The 18,861-nt window shown below is 43.8% G+C and overlaps 1 protein-coding gene across 1 annotated transcript; it reads right to left on the bottom strand.

The window, feature by feature from the left end:
* Window positions 1–238: 238 nt before the first annotated feature.
* LOC133368016 (vomeronasal type-2 receptor 26-like) lies at window positions 239–18,671 on the bottom strand. Its single transcript, XM_061592099.1, has 6 exons — window positions 18,499–18,671; window positions 15,986–16,268; window positions 12,899–13,762; window positions 11,301–11,555; window positions 4,040–4,166; window positions 239–1,192 (listed from the first exon to the last, which is right to left on the bottom strand). Exons 1-6 carry the CDS (start codon window positions 18,669–18,671, stop codon window positions 294–296), a joined length of 2,601 nt encoding a protein of 866 aa, XP_061448083.1. The 3' UTR covers window positions 239–293.
* Window positions 18,672–18,861: the final 190 nt, after the last annotated feature.

Genomic DNA, 18,861 nt, shown 5'->3' with positions numbered 1-18,861 from the left:
TCTGGTGAATCACCTAGAAGGTAATGAGGAAAAGAATTATTAAAAGATGCCTCCTCAAAAAATTGTTTTCTCTCATTTGGTTTCTAATTAATCACCCTCCAATATTCTGGTCAGGCCTCAGCATTTTGTAGTACCTATGACAGTCCAAAAAGGTTGCGGATCTCTGTCTCAGATTTTTTTTTAGAAAATGCGCAAACCAAATAATATACAACATAATTATATGATGTGCATCAGCTGAGATTACATTACCCATATTCTGGTAGGACAAAACCCAGAGATGATGGGATTCTTTACTATTTCCTCTTTATTAACTGTTCCTTGCTGTTCAGATTGGGTCTCAACACAATAATGTAGCATTTGGGGACAAAGATGGAGCCCAGTAAACCAGCACCAGAGGCTAAGATGGAAAAGATTTCCACAGCCACCATGTATTTCCCCTTGGTGCTCAGATAAACAGGAACAAAAGATATCCAAACACTACAGAACACTAACATGCTGAAGGTGATGAATTTGGCCTCATTAAAACTGTCAGGCAGTTTCCTGGCTGCAAATGCCACAACAAAGCTGACAATGGCCAGGAAGCCCATGTAACCCAGGACACAGTAAAACATGGTAACTGATCCTTCATTACATTCCAGTATGATTTCTCCCATTATGGAGTGCATGTCAGAATCAGGGAATGGTGGAGAAGTTCCCAACCACATAGCGCATATGCCAGCTTGGACAAGGGAACAAGAAAACACAATGGAGCTTGCCAGTCTTTTCCCTACCCATTTCCTTATTCTGGATCCTGGTTTGGTGGCCATGAAGGCAAGAACCACAGTAATGGTTTTGGACAACACACAAGAAACTGTCACTGTGAAAACCACACCAAAAGCTATTTGTCGAAGCAGGCAGGTCATTTTCTCAGGTGAGCTGAGGAAGATCAAAGGACAGAGAAAACAAAGCAGGAGGAAGGTGAGGAGAATGTACGTGATGTCCTGATTGTTGGCTCTGACTATTGCCGTGCCCTGATGCTTAATGAAGATGGCTAGCACCAACACCGTGAGCAGAGACAGAAAAAGAGCAAAAAATGCTAAGCTCATCCCCAGAGGCTCTTTAAAGGACAAGAAGCTTATTGTCTTTGGGATGCACTGTGATTGGTCCTTGTTTGGATACTGATCTTCTGGGCACCCAACACAGTTATCCATGTCTGGAGAAAAAAAGAATACATGCAGATTTGGGATTGATTGGAGAGTCGGGCTGTGCATGCACCCCCCAATCCAACCTGTGGCTCTGATTTGTTAATACAGATATGGCCCAATCCTGTCTGGACAGATGTGGCACCAATCTGAACCAATTCGGATCTGAATCCAGATCACAGTCTCCAGAAATCTCATTGACTTAAACTGCAAAACCCAAACAGCCTTAACTTTCTTGTTTTTTTGAGCTAGCAACTTGAAATCTGCAGACATGTTAGCTGCTATACAGGGGATTAAGTAGGCTGATATCTCCAGTGGTTTTCATGCTAACATTTAAAATGCTTTAACATTTAAATGGCCAGAACAGCTTTGTTTTTTCACACAGGGACATGAAATTTGGTGACATTGTAGCTCCTAAAGAGGGGAAACCATGCCAAATTCAAGGTTCTAGTTTTGGTGTACAAAGTCCTATACAGCTTGGGACCAGGATACCTGAAAGACTGTCTTATCCCTTATATACCCAGTCGATCACTGCACTCTGCAGGTGAGAGCTTCCTGCAGATATCATCTTATCAGGAGTTCGGTTTTGCACAACATAGGAAATGGACCTTTAGTGTGGTAGCACCTACCCTGTGGAACTCCCTCCCCTTAAATATTAGACAGGCACCATGTCATCTTTTCAGCACCTATTGAAGACCTTCCTCTTTCAACAAGCCTTTTAAGTTGAGACCTATCCCAGTCTGCGTCTGTGTTGGAATTGCTTTTTAATGTTTTTAAACCTTTTTAAAAATGTTTTTAATCTTAGACGATGTTTTGAAAGCTTTTTTTAAGAAATGTTTTTAAAGATGTGTTGTTTTAATGTGTTTTAAAGTTTGTTTTTATGATGTTTTAAAGTTTTTAGTGCTTTTGTTTGCCACCCTGGGCTCCTGCCGGGAGGAAGTGCGGATATAAATCAAATAATTAATAAATAAATAAATTTCAGGTGGGTAGCCCCAAAGGGTTTCATGCTGGCCACTTTTACATTTTGCCTTAAAAATATTTTTTAAAGACTGTGAATGCTCAGTCATGCCAGTTCTCATGCACCTGTGTTTCCCCTGAAAAAAAAATTGAGGGCTTTTTAAAATTAGGTTTGCAATACTAGACACGAGTGGGTAGCATTAGGCAGACACAGGCTGACAGCACCATGGGAGGTAATAGGTACATAGGTAAATGAAGTTTGGAGACATGGTAGCCCCTATAGAGGGAGTTAACGCTGCTCTATTTCAGGTGGGTAGCTCCAGGGGATTTCATGCTGACATGCTAAAGTTTGCTTTAAACAATTTTTTTTTAAAAAAAGACCCTGTCATATAGGGGAAGATTGCCAGCAGCAGTGAGAGAAATATAAAACCACTATTTAATATTAATAATATTCACTGTGGTTAGCAACTGGACATCAACATCATCATATTTAAGAAAGCTGTGGCTAAATATGGTCACAAAGTTTAATAATAATTCTTAGCGATCAGAATCGAATAAATTAAGATAAAAACACAGAGAACAAACTTTTTTTTAACAAAGGATATTAATAAGGATGGGACTGGGATTGATTGGGAAATAAGAGAAAACAATCACAAGCTGAACAAATGCCACCAAGCCCCCACCAAACATCTCTAAGAGAACTCGCAAAAGATTTCTGCATGTTAAGAGTTCGCCCCTTCCAAGCACTGCGGCCAGAGAGTACTGGGCAGGGTGGGATAATTCTCGTCTTCCTCTCTTCCCACCTTAGTGTTCTATGGTTCATTAGAGACTGTTTTGAGCTACAGATTTGTTCAAATCTCTACAAATTGATTTGGGACTAGCCGATCCACTCTGGAAATGTGTAGTGGCTTCAACTCAGTTTGGACAGGATATGAATAGGGTCGAATCAGGCCTATTAGGTTTGTTACTTGTGATTTGTATAAACACAGCGCAGAGCCCTGTTGGAGAGCAATAGCTAATGCTGCCAGTACTGGAAGTATCAGAGCTATTTCCAGACAGACCAGATACAATGTGATCCATGTGAACCCCACCTCAGCACTGTGTGTTGGGGTATTTGGAGTTTACTGTGGTGGCTTGATGACTCCCCATAACCCACATTGTCTAGTGCAGATTGGTAAGAGCAAATCTTGGTAAGCTTAGAACAACTGCATCTTCTGTCTCCCTTGTATTGATTGTCCAGAACAGGGACAATGGAACCTACCTTATACTGAGTCAGACCGCTGTTCCATCTAGTTCAGTACTGTCTACACTGACTGGCTCTCCAGTGTTTCGGATATGAGTCTGTTCCAGAAATACTTGAAGATGCCTGGGACCAAATCTGTGACCTACTGCATGCAAAGCAGATGCTCTGCCACGGAGCTATGGTCCTTCCCAATCAATGAGTGCATTTATTTAGGGGCAATGTTAAGAACCTGGGAATACCCTGGTATTTGTGGGAGACTTCTACTCTACTTCCCCCACCCTGCTAGTTACCCCTTTTTCTGTTGCTACTCCAGTTTCTCCTGACTTCTTCCAGAAGTAAAAAACAAAACAAAAACAAGATTGTATGATATAATGGAAAATGTGTATATTAGTCAAAAACACATACAAAAATGTGTTTTGGGGAGAAATCAGCGTTAAAATGCTGGGGGGTTTTCCCCCATGAGAATTTTTTTAAAAAATCCGTAAGTTGCTGTGGAAATGTGAATTGAATTTAAGACTGGAAAAATGAGAAACTTTTCAGTTGCAGGGCAAAGTAAAACTGCTTTAAATAATAAATAAAAATAATGATGAAAGTAGCTATTATTAACTTCTTCCACAATGTCTATTTGAAAATTATGTATCTTGCCTATGTCTCTTACCCTCTTGGGATGAGATCTTGCCTTGGGGACATGGAGCACAATCGTAGCAGCAGAATTTCTCCCCCTCCTTCTTTTCCTTGCTAGAACCAGGAGGGCACTTGGGGTTACATACAGAAAGGGGTGGAACCTGCCCATACGAAGAAACACATGAAATCATTGGGACTTTGGGCTTCAGCCTTCTAAGCTAGAAGCAGGAAGACATAAAACTACTCATTCCAAGCTCAGGGCCAAACTACTCATTCCGCTGAAATGAAATGGAAATGGACTGCCTTCAAGTCAATCCCGACTTATGGCAACCCTATGAATAGGGTTTTCATGGTAAGCGGTATTCAGAGGGGGTTTACCATTGCCTTCCTCTGAGGCTAGTCCTCCCCAGCTGGCTAGGGCCTGCTCAGCTTGCCACAGCTGCACAAGCCAGCCCCTTCCTTGTCTGCAACTGCCAGCTGGGGGGCAACTGGGCTCCTTGGGATTGTGCAGCTTGCCCACAACTGCACAGGTGGCAGGGCACGTAACCCCTGAGCCACTCACTGTGGGGGTGATCTTTAGCTGGCCGTTTACACTAGGGTTGCCAGGTCGGAACCATTCAAAAACCTGAGAAAATGGGGGCAGGGCCCTAGTGACGTCACGGGGCGGGCCCTAGTGACGTCACGGGGCGGGCCCTAGTGACGTCACGGGGCGGGCCCTAGTGACGTCACGGGGCGGGCCCTAGTGACGTCACGGGGCGGGCCCTAGTGACGTCATTAAACATGATACATTGTATCAACCACAGTTGCTTGGAGCATACCATTAAAAAAAAATTCCCTGATTGGAGATTAAAATAGAAATGTTACGTAAAACAGGGTGTTCCTAGGTCCATCTGAAGTGACAAGGTCATTCTTTCTCACAAGCTTAGGGTGATGCAAAATGGAAATGGACTGCCTTCAAGTTGATCCCAGATAGGGTCTTCATGGTAAGCAGTATTCAGACAGAGTTACTATTGCCTTCCTCTGAGTCTGAGAGGCAGTGACTGGCCCAAGGTCACCCAGTGAGCTTCATGGATGTGTGGAGATTTGAACCCTGGTCTGCCAGGTCACAGTTCAATGCCTTTAGGGAACATTTAATCTCGCTTACTTGCTTCTGGCAAGAAGGGTTTACGTGCCCTCAGGCCAGGCCATTATTGGAAGAAAGGAGCCTAGTGTTGCAGAGATGTTAGATGGGAGCACAGATGGATGCCCCTGAAGGCAGCAACTGTAAACATGCTTATTAAGGAACTAAGCCCCATAGAACTCAATAGGACTTACTTCTGAGTAGATATGGTTGCAGCCATGTTAAATTAAACCAGAACTATCACTAGAAGGTAAAATGATGAAACTGAGGTTATCATACTTTGGACACATCATGAGAAGACGTGATTCACTAGAAAAGACAACAATGCTGGGAAAAACAGAAGGGAGTAGAAAAAGAGGAAGACCAAACAAGAGACGGATTGATTCCATAAAGGAAGCCCCAGACCTGAACTTACAAGATCTGAACAGGGTGGTTCATGACAGATGCTTTTGGAGGTCGCTGATTCATAGGGTCACCATAAGTCATAAACAACTTGAAGGCACATAACAACAACAACTCCTCATCACATTTTGTATGAGGGAAAAAAAACAGTCCCAACTGCTTGCATGCTGAGCATGCAAAAGGGAGTTTATGAAAACTTTTCATGCTTTAGGCTGTAAGGCTGCTTTTGAAAACATGATCGCAGTGCACAGTTATGTACATTTAAGATTTCAGTTTCATTGAGATCCTGTGTGGTGTAGTGAGGATAGAGTGTTGAATTTGGAACAGGGAAACTCTGATTCAAAGCCCACTCAGCAATGAAGCTCACTGGGTTGGGTAAACTTGGGCCAATCACTCTGGTAGCCAAACCTACCACACAGGTTGTTGTGAGAATAAAAGGGGACAGGCAAAGAATCTTGTATGTCACCTTCAGCTCCTTGGAAGAAGACTGGAATAAACATTTAATAAATAAATAAAATGAATCAGCAATGTTTAAGTGTTCAAAATTCTATGGATTGTATCAGCTCTCTTCCTTGTGTTATTTTCTGCATCCTGAAGTCAAAACAATTCCAAAATCCCCAATCTGTACTGGCTTTTGAAGAGTGCAGTTAATACTAATCGCTCACTTCTGAGTTGAAACTGCTTGTTGTATTAACACTAGATGTTATAGCAAGTCAGTAGTTTCACCACATTTCTTGGGGTGGATCAGTTGACATCCTTTCTAACTAGGCTACATATAGTTTTAGCAAGGGTACTTGTTCAATCACTTGTTCAATGTAGTAGATTTGGAAAATCTTGGATGGCAACATCCTTTATGTTAATCATGTTTTAATTTCTACAGTTAAAAAGCTGATCCATTTGCTAAAACATGGTTGTCAAAACTGGAATGAATAGGTGTTTCCAGTTTGTTTGTCATCAGTATAAATGCCTCCAGGTATTACAGAATATGTGAGCACAGTAAACAACTCCTTGGGTGCAGTAATTTCATAGCAGTATACTCAGTACTTGCATGAACATATTTTTTCATTAGTGGGTTCTATTAAATACTTATACAGTCACTATGAGAGTTAAAAAAATTCTACTAGGTGCCTCAGATTTTTTAGAAAATTAAGGTGCCAGGATATTTCAAAGGCTTTGTCTATACAATTCTCTTATGAACTTGTTGATACTGGCAACTGAAATTAAAGGTTACACATGGTAATGTCCATCATGTGTGTGAAATGCAGATAGGGTTTTTTTTAATATCAGATTTATATTGAGATTTTAAGAAATGGCATGGTATAGCCTAAAAGAAGCTTTGAACCCTGAATAAAAACATAATAGAAAAATGTAATAGAACAGCAATGTGTCTGCCCATTTTATTTATCTCTCTCTTTCTCTCTCTCTCTCCAGCCTCTCTCTCTCTCTTTCTCTCTCTCTCTCCAGCCCTCTCTCTCTCTCTTTCTCTCTCTCTCTCCTGCCTCTCTCTCTCTCTTTCTCTCTCTCTCTCAGCCTCTCTCTCTCTCTTTCTCTCTCTCTCTCCAGCCTCTCTCTCTCTCTTTCTCTCTCTCTCTCCAGCCATCCTCTCTCTCTCTCTTTCTCTCTCTCTCTCCAGCCTCTCTCTCTCTCTTTCTCTCTCTCTCTCCAGCCTCTCTCTCTCTCTCTCTCTCTCTCTCCAGCCTCTCTCTCTCTCTCTCTCTCTCTCTCCAGCCTCTCTCTCTCTCTCTCTCTCTCTCTCTCCAGCCTCTCTCTCTCTCTCTCTCTCTCTCTCCAGCCTCTCTCTCTCTCTCTCCAGCCTCTCTCTCTCTCTCTCCAGCCTCTCTCTCTCTCTCTCTCTCTCTCTCCAGCCTCTCTCTCTCTCTCTCTCTCTCTCTCCAGCCTCTCTCTCTCTCTCTCTCTCTCTCTCCAGCCTCTCTCTCTCTCTCTCTCTCTCTCTCAAGCTCTCTCTCTCTCTCTCTCTCTCTCTTTCTCTTTCTCTTTCTCTTTCTCTCTCTCTCTCTCTTTCTCTTTCTCTCTCTCTCTCTCTTTCTCTTTCTCTTTCTCTCTCTCTCTCTCTCTCTCCAGCCTCTCTCGTCTCTCTCTCTCTCCAGCCTCTCTCTCTCTCTCTCTCTCCAGCCTCTCTCTCTCTCTCTCTCTCCAGCCCTCTCCTCCTCTCTCTCTCTCTCCAGCCTCTCTCTCTCCAGCCTCTCTCTCTCTCCAGCCTCTCTCTCTCTCAGCCTCTCTCTCTCTCCAGCCTCTCTCTCTCTCCAGCCTCTCTCTCTCTCTCTCTCTCCAGCCTCTCCTCTCTCTCTCTCTCCCAGCCTCTCTCTCTCTCTCTCTCTCTCTCTCCAGCCTCTCTCTCTCTCTCTCTCTCCAGCCTCTCTCTCTCTCTCTCTCTCTCCAGCCTCTCTCTCTCTCTCTCTCTCTCCAGCCTCTCTCTCTCTCTCTCTCTCCAGCCTCTCTCTCTCTCTCTCTCTCTCTCCAGCCTCTCTCTCTCTCTCTCTCTCCAGCCTCTCTCTCTCTCTCTCTCTCCAGCCTCTCTCTCTCTCCAGCCTCTCTCTCTCTCCAGCCTCTCTCTCTCTCCAGCCTCTCTCTCTCTCCAGCCTCTCTCTCTCTCTCTCTCTCTCTCTTTCTCTCTCTCTCTCCAGCCTGCCACCCACAGCAGCAGTGGACTCCGGATGGGGCCAGCTCCTTCTCCCGAGGACGCCCAGCTGCTTCACCCCTCCTGCTGTGGGTGCCGCTGGGTGGCAGCGGCCATGATGGGCCCCCCCAGCCAGAAACTGCTGAGCCCCATTGCGGCAACTGCCACCCAGCGGCACCCCACAGCTGGAGGGGTGGAAGCGGCCATCCTTTCCGGAGCAGGGGGAACTGGCTCTGGGCCGGGGCTAAGAAGGACCTGGCCCAGCCTAGCCTCCACTGCCACCGCCTCTTCACGCCTCCTGCTCAGGCTGCCAGGCTGTGTGGGCACCGTCTCGGCAGCGCTTGCTAACTGACGGGGTCCAAGCAGCCTGGCAGCCTCAGCAGGAGTGGAGGCCGGCCAGGGCCGGCTCCTTCTTAGGCCTGGAGCCGGTTCCCCTGCTCCGGAAAGGACGGCCGGCTGCTTCACTCCTCATGCTGTGGGCGCCACTGGGCGGCAGCGGCCACGATGGGCACACCCCAGCCAGAGACTGCTGAGCCCAATCGTGGCCGCTCCCGCCCAGCAGCGCCCACAGCATGAGGGGGTGAAGCAGCCGGCCCATCCTTTCCGGAGCAGGGGAACTGGCTCCTGGCCTAAGAAGGAGCCGGCCCAGCCCCGCTGCCACCGCCCTCTTCACGGCTCCTGCTGAGGCTGCCAGGCCGAGGCCGCTCAGATGCCATCTTCTAGCAACCGCTCTCGTGGGGGCTGCTGCTGGGGGGGGGTCCCTGAAGGGCGGCGGCTGGACGGAGCCCCATGTCGTGGCAGACGTGGGCCAGGAGGCTGCCCTCGCTCAGCCAGGCGGCTGTGGGCTCCACGTCCAGCACCCTCCACCTGCAGTTGTGTGTGGGCACTGGGCGGTGGCTGCTGCTGCAGCTGCGGCTGTGTGCCGCTTGCTAGCAGGCAGGGGCTGCTGCTGGGGGGGGTCCCTGCAGGGGCGGCGGCTGCTCAAGTCCTCCTGTCTCTGCAGTCCCTGCGGCCTGCCTGACTGACAAAGGGCGGGAAGGCGGCCAGCCACAGCCCAACGTATGCGTGTGTCAATCACGCATGCGTGGCTGAGGACGCCAATTAAAAGCCGGAGATCCACCTGTTTAATGAAACTATTGCCGGAGGCTGGAGATGGCCCCCTTTGCCGGAGACTCCGGCTGAAAACCGGAGACCTGGCAACCCTAGTTTACACCCAGGAGACACGAGCAGGGATTTGAACTAACAGACTCTGAACTCCTAGCCAGGCTCTCCTCCCCACTGTGCTATACCAGCTGTGCTCATTCCGCTATTCACACTTAAAAATAAATAACATAAACAAATCGTGCTTAAACTGGCCATTTTTAGGATCAAAACGAAAGCATAAGGGTTCAAATTGGGGGAGGGGTCATATTCACCAGCCCTGCCTGCAATGCCCCCCATCCATGCCAGGCATACCTGTTCCACTCTGATCTTCCTGTGCTGAGTGGGAAAGTTTGAAAGGCCGAACACACTTAGAAGCCTCTCTGTGATTTGGAACCTTACATATTTATCATGGTTCCCAATTGCAAGAAGGCTTCTAAGGGAGTTCAACCAAATGTGCTTAGAAGCCCCTTCACATCTTTCTGCCAAGCACAGGAAGGACTCAGGGCTGGAGTGGGTGCACTCAGCATTCACACCTCTCCTCATTTTGAGTCCTCACAAGTTCTTCTTTGAACACCTGAGAAGAAGAAAAAGCAACTGCCGGGAAGACCCTAGTCCAAAGCCTGCTCTTGATCTGTTTCAAGGCCACAGACCAGTTTCCCTCTGAAAGTTGGCCCTCCTTGGCTGCTGTTTGCACCCCAAAGATGCTCTTTGCAATAAACAGATCCTTTAAAAAGCAAATAACATGGCGTGAGGCTGGGTGGGGTTGGCACGAAATTGTGGAAGACCTTTGATTGGATGGGGGGACATGGCAAGGATGGACAAATCAGTCCATTTTCTATCTGTGTAAATTTCACATGTGTTCATTCATAAGTCCATTGCATCCCGTTTGCACATTAATGTACTTTTTAAAAGCCCATATTAAAATTCACATTTAAATACATATTTACATATGTAATTCTAACAAAAATATCTATTTTAATACATATTTTATCATAATATATGTCTTTCTAAATGTATTTTATCTTAAAATATGTTTTTAAAATCCATTTTGGTCTGGCTTTGAGCTGAGAACTGTCTCATAAAATTCAGAGAAATAACCTGGAGGATGATTAATTATATTTCAATCTGTATATTAGTCTGAGAGACATGAATTATGTCAATTTCCTTAAAAATACAGACCATATCAAATTTTCATGCATCCCTGGTTCATAGTTGCTTTTCCTTTATGATATAAGTAGTCAGTTTTTTAAAAAAAGCATGAATAATGGAATGTGTGGTTTGTCTTTGGTGCCTCTATTAAATGCTAAAGTAATCTGAAGCCAAAGCTATGATGACTTGTGCAATTATTTTCCTAAAAGGAAGGAGATAAAACTGAACCTTACGGAACAAATTATTTTATATTGGATTGGAAAGAAAAGGCGAGCAGGCAATTATTTGAAGATCTTTTTCACTGCTGAAAACCCAGTTTTAAAAAAGACATACAAAAGCTGCAAACTCTCTAGAGTCTAGTCCAAACTTCTCTAGAAAAATCCAAATATCAGGTTGGTAGTTAGGATGGGATAAGTGCCTTCAGCACAGGAGAATATGTTTTGAACAGGCTGGAAAAGAAGGCAAGTGGTGGTGTTTGCCAGACTTTCATGGCCAGTTACAAAATCGTAAAGACTGACCAGCCAGACCTCTCCTCTTCATATCTACCTAAAATATCCTGGCCCACACCCCTAATCCTCCAGTTCACATCCTCTCCTGCCTCTCTCCTTAAGAGGCCTTTGTGCTGAGCATCTACTCACTTCACCTTCAAATGTACAAAACTCATTACCAAATCTTAAAAAAATGTTGAACCCAACTGGGTAAGAGGCCACAAACTTCTATTAAAACAAAACAAAATGTGAAATATAGGTCCCATGTTCTACATATGCTTCAAGGATGTACCACACTTTTTTGGAACACACTGGGCTGATGATGTATAGTGCAATAATCATCTTTTACCTATACCTCATGGATGTTGGAATCATGCCCCACCTGGTGAAAGCTTCTGTGCCATGCCATTTTGTCCTCATCAATGGAAAATTCCTTGCCTGGGGGTGCCACCAGATCCATCTTTCCAACTTTGACTCTCATGAAGGAGTTATTTGGAAAAGTGACCAAGTTAGTAATATCAAATCCAGCTTCTACTTCCTTGTTCTCACGAAAGGATATTGTTTCTCCAGCACTGTTGTTAAACGAGACACTCCTAAGGAAGAGATGAAGCTGCAATGAAAGAGAAACAGAACCTATTCAGTAAAATGTAAATGTCTCTCTTTCCTGGGACTCAGGATGCCTCCAAATTGTCAGTATTTTGTGGGAGGGATTCAAACGCATACTGGAATGTTAGGTTTGCACCATTAAAGTGGAATAAAACATTATGTTGCCCTAATGCAACAAATTCAGTTTTTAAAAAATGGATTTCTTGTGATTTGGAAAATGGTTAGGAAAGTGACCACTGCGTAATCTTTGTGCAAGTAAATGTTGGGAAAAGGTGATAGTTTAAGATGTATCCAAAGCCTTCTTTTGGAGAGACTTCTCTCTCAGAGATGGACAGCATAGGGTATCCAGGGATGTCTCATCAAAATAGAGGACAGAGTTAGAAAAGGTTCAGAAAAGAGCAACTAAGATGATCAAGGGAATGTAGCAACTCCCTTATGAGGAAAAATTACAGCATTTGGGACTTTTTAGGTTAGAGAAATGGTGAGTAAGAGGAGACATGATAGACGTGTATTAAATTATGCATGGTACGGAGAATGTGGATAGAAAAAAGTTTTCCTCCCTCTCATAACTCTGTGTATCTAGGGTGTAGGGGATTATTTCCCCCCACCCATTGTCTTTTTTCCTGTCAAAAGAATTGATTATAGGAAGTCAGTAATCAATACCTGAAAGATTGTCTTACCCCTTATATACCCAGTCGATCACTGTGCTCTGCAGATGAGGGCCTGCTGCAGATACCACGCAAAATAGGAAGTGGACCGTTAGCATTGTGGCACCTACCGTATGAAATTCCTTCCACTTAAATATTAGACATAATAATATATCATAATGATTTATTTAGGTGGTTTTTTGTCAATGTGTAAATGTGTAAAACACGTTTGAGCTTTTAATAAATGGTGGCATATACATCTTTTAAATCAGATTAAAATAAATGATTTCCTGCAGAGCAGGAAACAATTACAAGGGCAGAAGCCACAAGAGGGAAGCTTTTAATTCCAGAAACAATAGCCTCCCAAAGTCTTAATAATAGCTTACCATTCCACAATGAACAATCTTGCCCTGCAAAAAGGTGGGGAAACACACCCATGCCCACCCACTAATGAGTGAAGAAATGATGGCAATTCCAGACTAAAAGGTTAGTTTGGAAGCAACTTTGGAATTATCTATGGAGAAGAATGCACCAGAGCTACAATGAATTTTTATTGCACTGAAGTAGGAAGGGATTGAGAAAGCAATCCAGAAGATGAGTGAGATAAGTGCTACAGAAGGTAACCTACAGTTGTTTCTAGGGCACTCTTTGACATACAATTTATTTGCCTTGGGCAAGGGTATTTCCTGATCAGAATTACCTGCCAAGGCTGCATCTTCTGAAGCTCCTGCAGCTGTCCTTGTGCCACCTCCCTGTGTTTGGACCTAGACAGGAACATGGTATGTAAGGCATGTGCCACAACATAGACAGCATTGTAGACACTGTAGCTGTGGCCAGTCATGCTTATCTCAAAACCAGATGAAGGGAGATCTTCCAGCTTCTCCTCTCCAGTGCAGACTTCACTAGCCTGCGTCTCTGTACTAGAGTGAGGAAATGAACAGAGAAATACCCGTGCCCAGAACTGCTTGAGAAACCCATCTCCATTTGCCTTAAAAGGATTTTGGAGCTGAAGAAATGCTCTGAATCCTTGTACCTCATTTGAATGAACTGCAAAGGAGAGGGAGCCATGGAAGACTTGCATATCCCAGCTCATTTGATAGGTCAATGCTGTGAAATCCAGCTGAGCAGTCAGAATCCACACTTTGCCCACAGGCGTCTTGGTCACATTTTCCATTTCACCCAGTGCTACCATTGTTCGCAAGCCAAGCATGGACTTGGTTTCTCCATAGACAACAACAACTTTGGCTTTGCTTTCCATAATAACTTGATAGACTTGGATCCAGCAGGGAAACATGCCATAATAATCTACCAAATACGTGGTTTTCAGTGTTGTCGCTGAGAAGGCAAAGCAAATGCCTTTCTGGAAAAGTAGAGGTTGCAGGGTCTGCATAAACCTCTCTCCAGTCTCATTATCTCCAGCAAGCAACCCAACCCATGTCCAACCAAAATGCAGAAGTAGCTCAACAATCCCAGTGTACTGGTGGTCTTCATTGGGCACCATCCGGTAGAAGGGAATGGATTGGCTTTGATCGGTTTCCTCTGGAGCAAAGGAGCCATAAGCGAGCTAAAAGGAAATGAAGGGGCATAATCCATAAATATAGTAGAAGAAACTGGGATGTGCATCTCCAGTAGGGATGGAATGATCTGTTATTTTCTGTTCTTTCAGTTACTCATTTTTCTAATCTTAAATTTGGTTCTCCACATTTCTGCTGCAATCTGTGTTTTTTCTTAAGATCCTCATGAAAATTCTTCAGCATTTTTGTATGAATTTCTCTTAATAAATGCATTTTTGTATGCAATTTTGACTAATGTATGCACATTTTTGCAGGCAATTTATCCTGTGTTTTTGTGTGTTGTTTTCACCAATATAATCATTTTGTGCACAATTTCCCCTAATAGATGCATTTTTGTAAACATTGGTTGGTTGGAGAACTGCATCACAAAATTCAGATAAGTGCAAATTTTAGAGGGCGGCTGTGTTTTGGTTCTCCTATTGTTTGGAAAGAGCAGATTTGATAAATTCAGCTTTACATGCCAGTCAGTCAGTCAGTCATAAAACTTACCGCATGTAGCCAAAGGCCATTACAATATATTAAAAGAAGAATTCACAATAAAGTTATTTAAAAGATCAAATTATAATATAGAGCTCAACAGGTCAGCTTTTAGGCATTCCATTTTAGGCCAAGCTGTAGGAAAACCAAATCCTAGAATTACAAAGACTAAGAATTATGATGTTTAATACAGTGGGAATGCAGCTTTTTGGCTGCCAGTGCAAACTGGGCTACTATATACATAATATATAGTTGGTTGTCAGCTAGTAATCCTAGTATAACCTCCTGTGGCGTTCGATCTGAACACTTCAGAAGAATGGATGACAATTTCCTTCCCTCTGGGATCCATATATATAAAGGACAGAAAATCAAATAATGAATTATACCTTCAAACTGGTTACAACCAAATATACATTTTCTTTTTATTTCACTCTCCTCTCCCTGGTTTTTGGAGTGGTGCTACAGCAGTCTTCCATGGACTAGGGAATCTAGGGAAGCTATAACCGTAGACTCTCTGGAACATGAAACAGTGACGTAACACCATGCCAGGGACGAGAAAGAATGAGAAGCCGGCAGCCATTTGTCTGAGGTTGCTTCCAGATGATCCGTTTGTGGAGTATTCATCCTGACCTGTTTCTATAATGTCTGTCCAGATGTTAGATGATATCAGCTATTTATTGAGCATTCATTCTGATTGGTGTGCAGGATGGTTAGCTGACATTGCATCAAGCAAACATTGTGGCACACTTTCATTTCCTATCTTTTTTATGGGAGGGTAGAAGCAGGTTTGCTGCACAAAAGCTCCAAATCAACTAACTGCAGAACTGGAATTTGCTGGTATGTGACTGAATCCCACCCAGTCGGGAAGCGCCCAAAGATTTGTGAAGGTCACCTTGCTTCTAGCAAGTCCCAATGGGTTGCACAAATGTTCCAGCAGCCTATGCAGTATCCCCCCTGTTGGATTAAAATATATGAGCCTGATTTTTTTGGGGGGTGGGGGGGAAGCTTCAGTTGGTACAGACAACAGCTGTCAGGATGTTTCCAGAGTCAATTCAAAGTGCAAGTAATGACTTTTAAAGCCCTAAATAGTTTGAAACCATTTAAACAATCTAAACCAGCCTTTCCCAACTAGTGGGCCACCACATGTTGTTGGACCACAACTCCCATCAGCCTCAGCCAGCATTGCCAATGGTCAAGAAAGATGGGGATTGTGGTCCAACAACATCTGGTGGCCCACTAGTTGGGAAAGGCTGATCTAAACCATCTAAAGGAGTGCCTTCTTGTGTACCATCCTGTCCATACTTCTTAGATCCTCAGGTGAGGCCAGATCTGCCCAAGACATTCTGTTGTCTGAGGTGAAGGACAAGGTAGCACCTTGCCCCATTCCACATACAGAGAGTGACTGGACCTGCCACTGAATCTTACTTAAATACTGCCAATGGGACAGCATCATTCACTGCACCTGAGACACTAGGCTAATTAGAGAGGTCAGGAGAAGTGTGTAGCATACACAGCTCAGACCTCCAAAGGAGAGAAATGGCCAGTGGGCTTAAGAAAGGGGGGTAGGGGAATGTCCACCTAGAACAGGCCTTTTTAAATATTGCTGCTGGTTCTGTTCGATCTGCCAGTTGTTCGCTTTGCTTCTTAGTCACAACTCTTGCTCTACTGTACAAAAACTTCCTGCATAGAAAACACAATGGCAAATGAGTTGCAAAGTCTTCAGGTGAGTATCTTACCTGAGGAATCTTGTAGATGCCTAAGATTATTGCCATGTAGAGGGAAGTATCAAAGTCAAGTCCTCCAATGACTGATATCAGCTTTTTCTGGATGTTGCACTTGTAGTTGGGGATAAGTGTGGAGGGAAGGTCAAGAGTGGCCTGGTAGGCCATCCTTTGATTGAAATAACTATCATAGATGTGGAATCCCAAGGTGACATTAGGCAAGATCTTGAGGTTCTCATTGATCTCCTTGACAGCAAACACCAAAGCCAGAAGATGCTGGTAATTCTTTGGCACGACACTGCAATGAGAATTCTATGCTGTATCACAGGGAGATGTTCTATGCCTTATGAAAGCATTTCCATTCTATGTCGCTGCTGCTCTAGGGCAGCCTTTCCCAGCTAGTGGGCCACCAGATGTTGTTGGACCACAACTCCCATCAGCCTCAGCCAGCATTGCCAATGGTCAGGAAAGATGGGAATTGTGGTCCAACAGCATCTGGTGGTCCACTAGTTGGGAAAGGCTGGTCTAGGGTGACAGCCTTTACCCCATCATAGCTATGTATATCCTAGATTACGGATACTGTAAGGAATGAGTTCCGTCCACTGCCACCATCTATAGGGTATCTGTTCCCCTGTCCCACTATGCATAAAAACAAGTTTAGATATTTGTGCTTCTTTAATCTTTGTATTTTCAGGGTCCAAACTCCCTGCCTTTCCACTGCCACCTATTTCCCTAAGGATGCTTTCAAAACCTCCTAGAAGCTTGCTATGGTAGGCTTCAGTGTGAGATTGATACCAACGGTGGAGACAGTACAAATTATTAACTCAGACTGCTTATTAAAGGAATATATTGCATATACAGGATACGGATGGATGCATCTCTCAATTTTAGTTTCTCTCAGTTTCTCATTTTTCCAGTTGAAGTTGGGGTCTCCACATTTCCATAACAGCTTGCAACTTAAAAAAAGTCCTCCTGAAAGTTCATCAGCATTTTAGTGCAAACGTCTCTTAATATACATATATGTGTATGCTTAATATATACATTTTTGGAAAGCAATTCTCCCTAAAATTATGTAGTTTTGTATGTTTCACTAATTCACTAATGTGTGCATCTTTATGGACACTTTACCCCAAAATGTGCAAGTTTTTTTACATTACTTGGCTGGAGAACTGCACTGAAGAATTCAGAGAAGCATGCATTTCAAAGAATGTCTGTGTTTTGGGTTTCCCATTGTTTCAGAACCTGCAAGTTAGGTAGGTTCACTTTTAAATATGAACTGAATCAATTTTCTTCCCTATCCCTAATAAAGGAATAGCGATACTTACATTGGGAGGAAGGGTGGGATATAAATATAAATAAATAAATAAATAATGCCCTTGATCACAGTTTTGAAAGACTCAGGAGATACTGTTGCTGACACCAGCCTCTAAAAGACTTTTACCATTGATCAAATTTGCTAAACCTCCATTCCAGCCAAATTCATTCACAACCTGGTCCAGCTACTAGGTACAATCTGCCTCTGACCCAAAGCTCTCTCTGTTGCACTTCCAGCTGGTTGGAAAGTTTAGATGATTTTTAAAATCTGCTTCTGCAACCTTCTTCTGGAAAGAACTGGGCAGCCTTTTTGCCTGTCACAGTCATGAGCCCCCTTATTCTGCTCTTCACCACAAAATATTGCTAACATCTGCAGATAAACAACTCAATATTCAGGTCTCAGCTGCCCACTTTCCCCTGAGCTTTCTGTAGTCTTTGCCTCACACCTTCCCCTTTTTTTCCTCCAACTGACCGTTAACTGCCATTTCATCACTGATCAGAACTTCCAGTCAGTCAGAGTCAGTTGTTACCCAAACTGATCAGAGTGAATTTACATGATCCAGGTCTGCTCTATAAATATTTTAAAAAGTTCTCCTTTCCCCCTTTCAGAATCTGTCACCAAGTAGCTACCTGAGAACTGATTTTAGTTCTACCTGAGAAATGATTTTAAGAATAAAATGATAAACTGAGACGACCAATACTGACAGATCCTTCCATCCCTACTTCTGAGTTCCCACACTGGCTTAGACCTGCCTTTACATTTGCTCTTTTTAGGGCATCCTGTTGTCCTCCTTTATCTGCTGTTTGGTGACTGACATTGGAAGCTGTTGATTGCTGGAAGCTGGTGACTTCTCCTAATATATGCAGTTGTGTCTGGGACTCAGCTGTCTCTTGACTTCTTTGGCCCCTAACTGCAAGAAGGTCTCCCACATCAGATGTTCAGATTTTCTAGACAAGACTAAACTGTGGATCTGCTTAAACAAACACTTCTTGGAAGACATTGGGGTGGGGCAGGAGGAGACTGAGAGAACAGATCAGCAAGACCACCCTCTCTTGTTTCACTGGCACGTTTGGATCCCCATCTCCCTCACTCCAAGCTAACTCCTCAGATTTGCAAATGTTTCTTTCCACCTCTGCCTGGAAGTAAATCCCAGTGAAATCAGTGGAACTTGCTTCTCAGTAACCATAGTTAGGATTTCCTTATGAAGTCCTACAAGAGATTAAGGAGTTGATGGATGGTTGGCCTTTCACTGAAGTCTTCTTTGTCAAAAGCTACAAAGAGGTGAGAAGCAAGTCCACCAATGAGAAGGTCAGCAGGCTGGTAGTATTCATGTGGAATCCTGAACAGATTGATGATGGTGCAACTAGGAGTACGTTTGCACACCATATGTGGCAGAAGAAAGAGAATGGACACAATAAACACCAGCATACTGAGGCAAATGTTCTTTCTAGTCAGACACCCTTATTTCCATCTAGGACCATTAGCTTCAAAATCAGCCTTACTAGAATATTCTGCCCTGACAAGAACAGCATTTCTCTAGCAGTACACAGATTAAAATCCTGATTTATAACTGCCC

This window comes from Rhineura floridana, chromosome 11 (assembly GCF_030035675.1).
Source record: "Rhineura floridana isolate rRhiFlo1 chromosome 11, rRhiFlo1.hap2, whole genome shotgun sequence".
NCBI classification, from domain to species: domain Eukaryota; kingdom Metazoa; phylum Chordata; class Lepidosauria; order Squamata; family Rhineuridae; genus Rhineura; species Rhineura floridana.
Note: the sequence above shows the minus strand (reverse complement) of the source record. Positions and strands in the feature narration are given on the sequence as shown.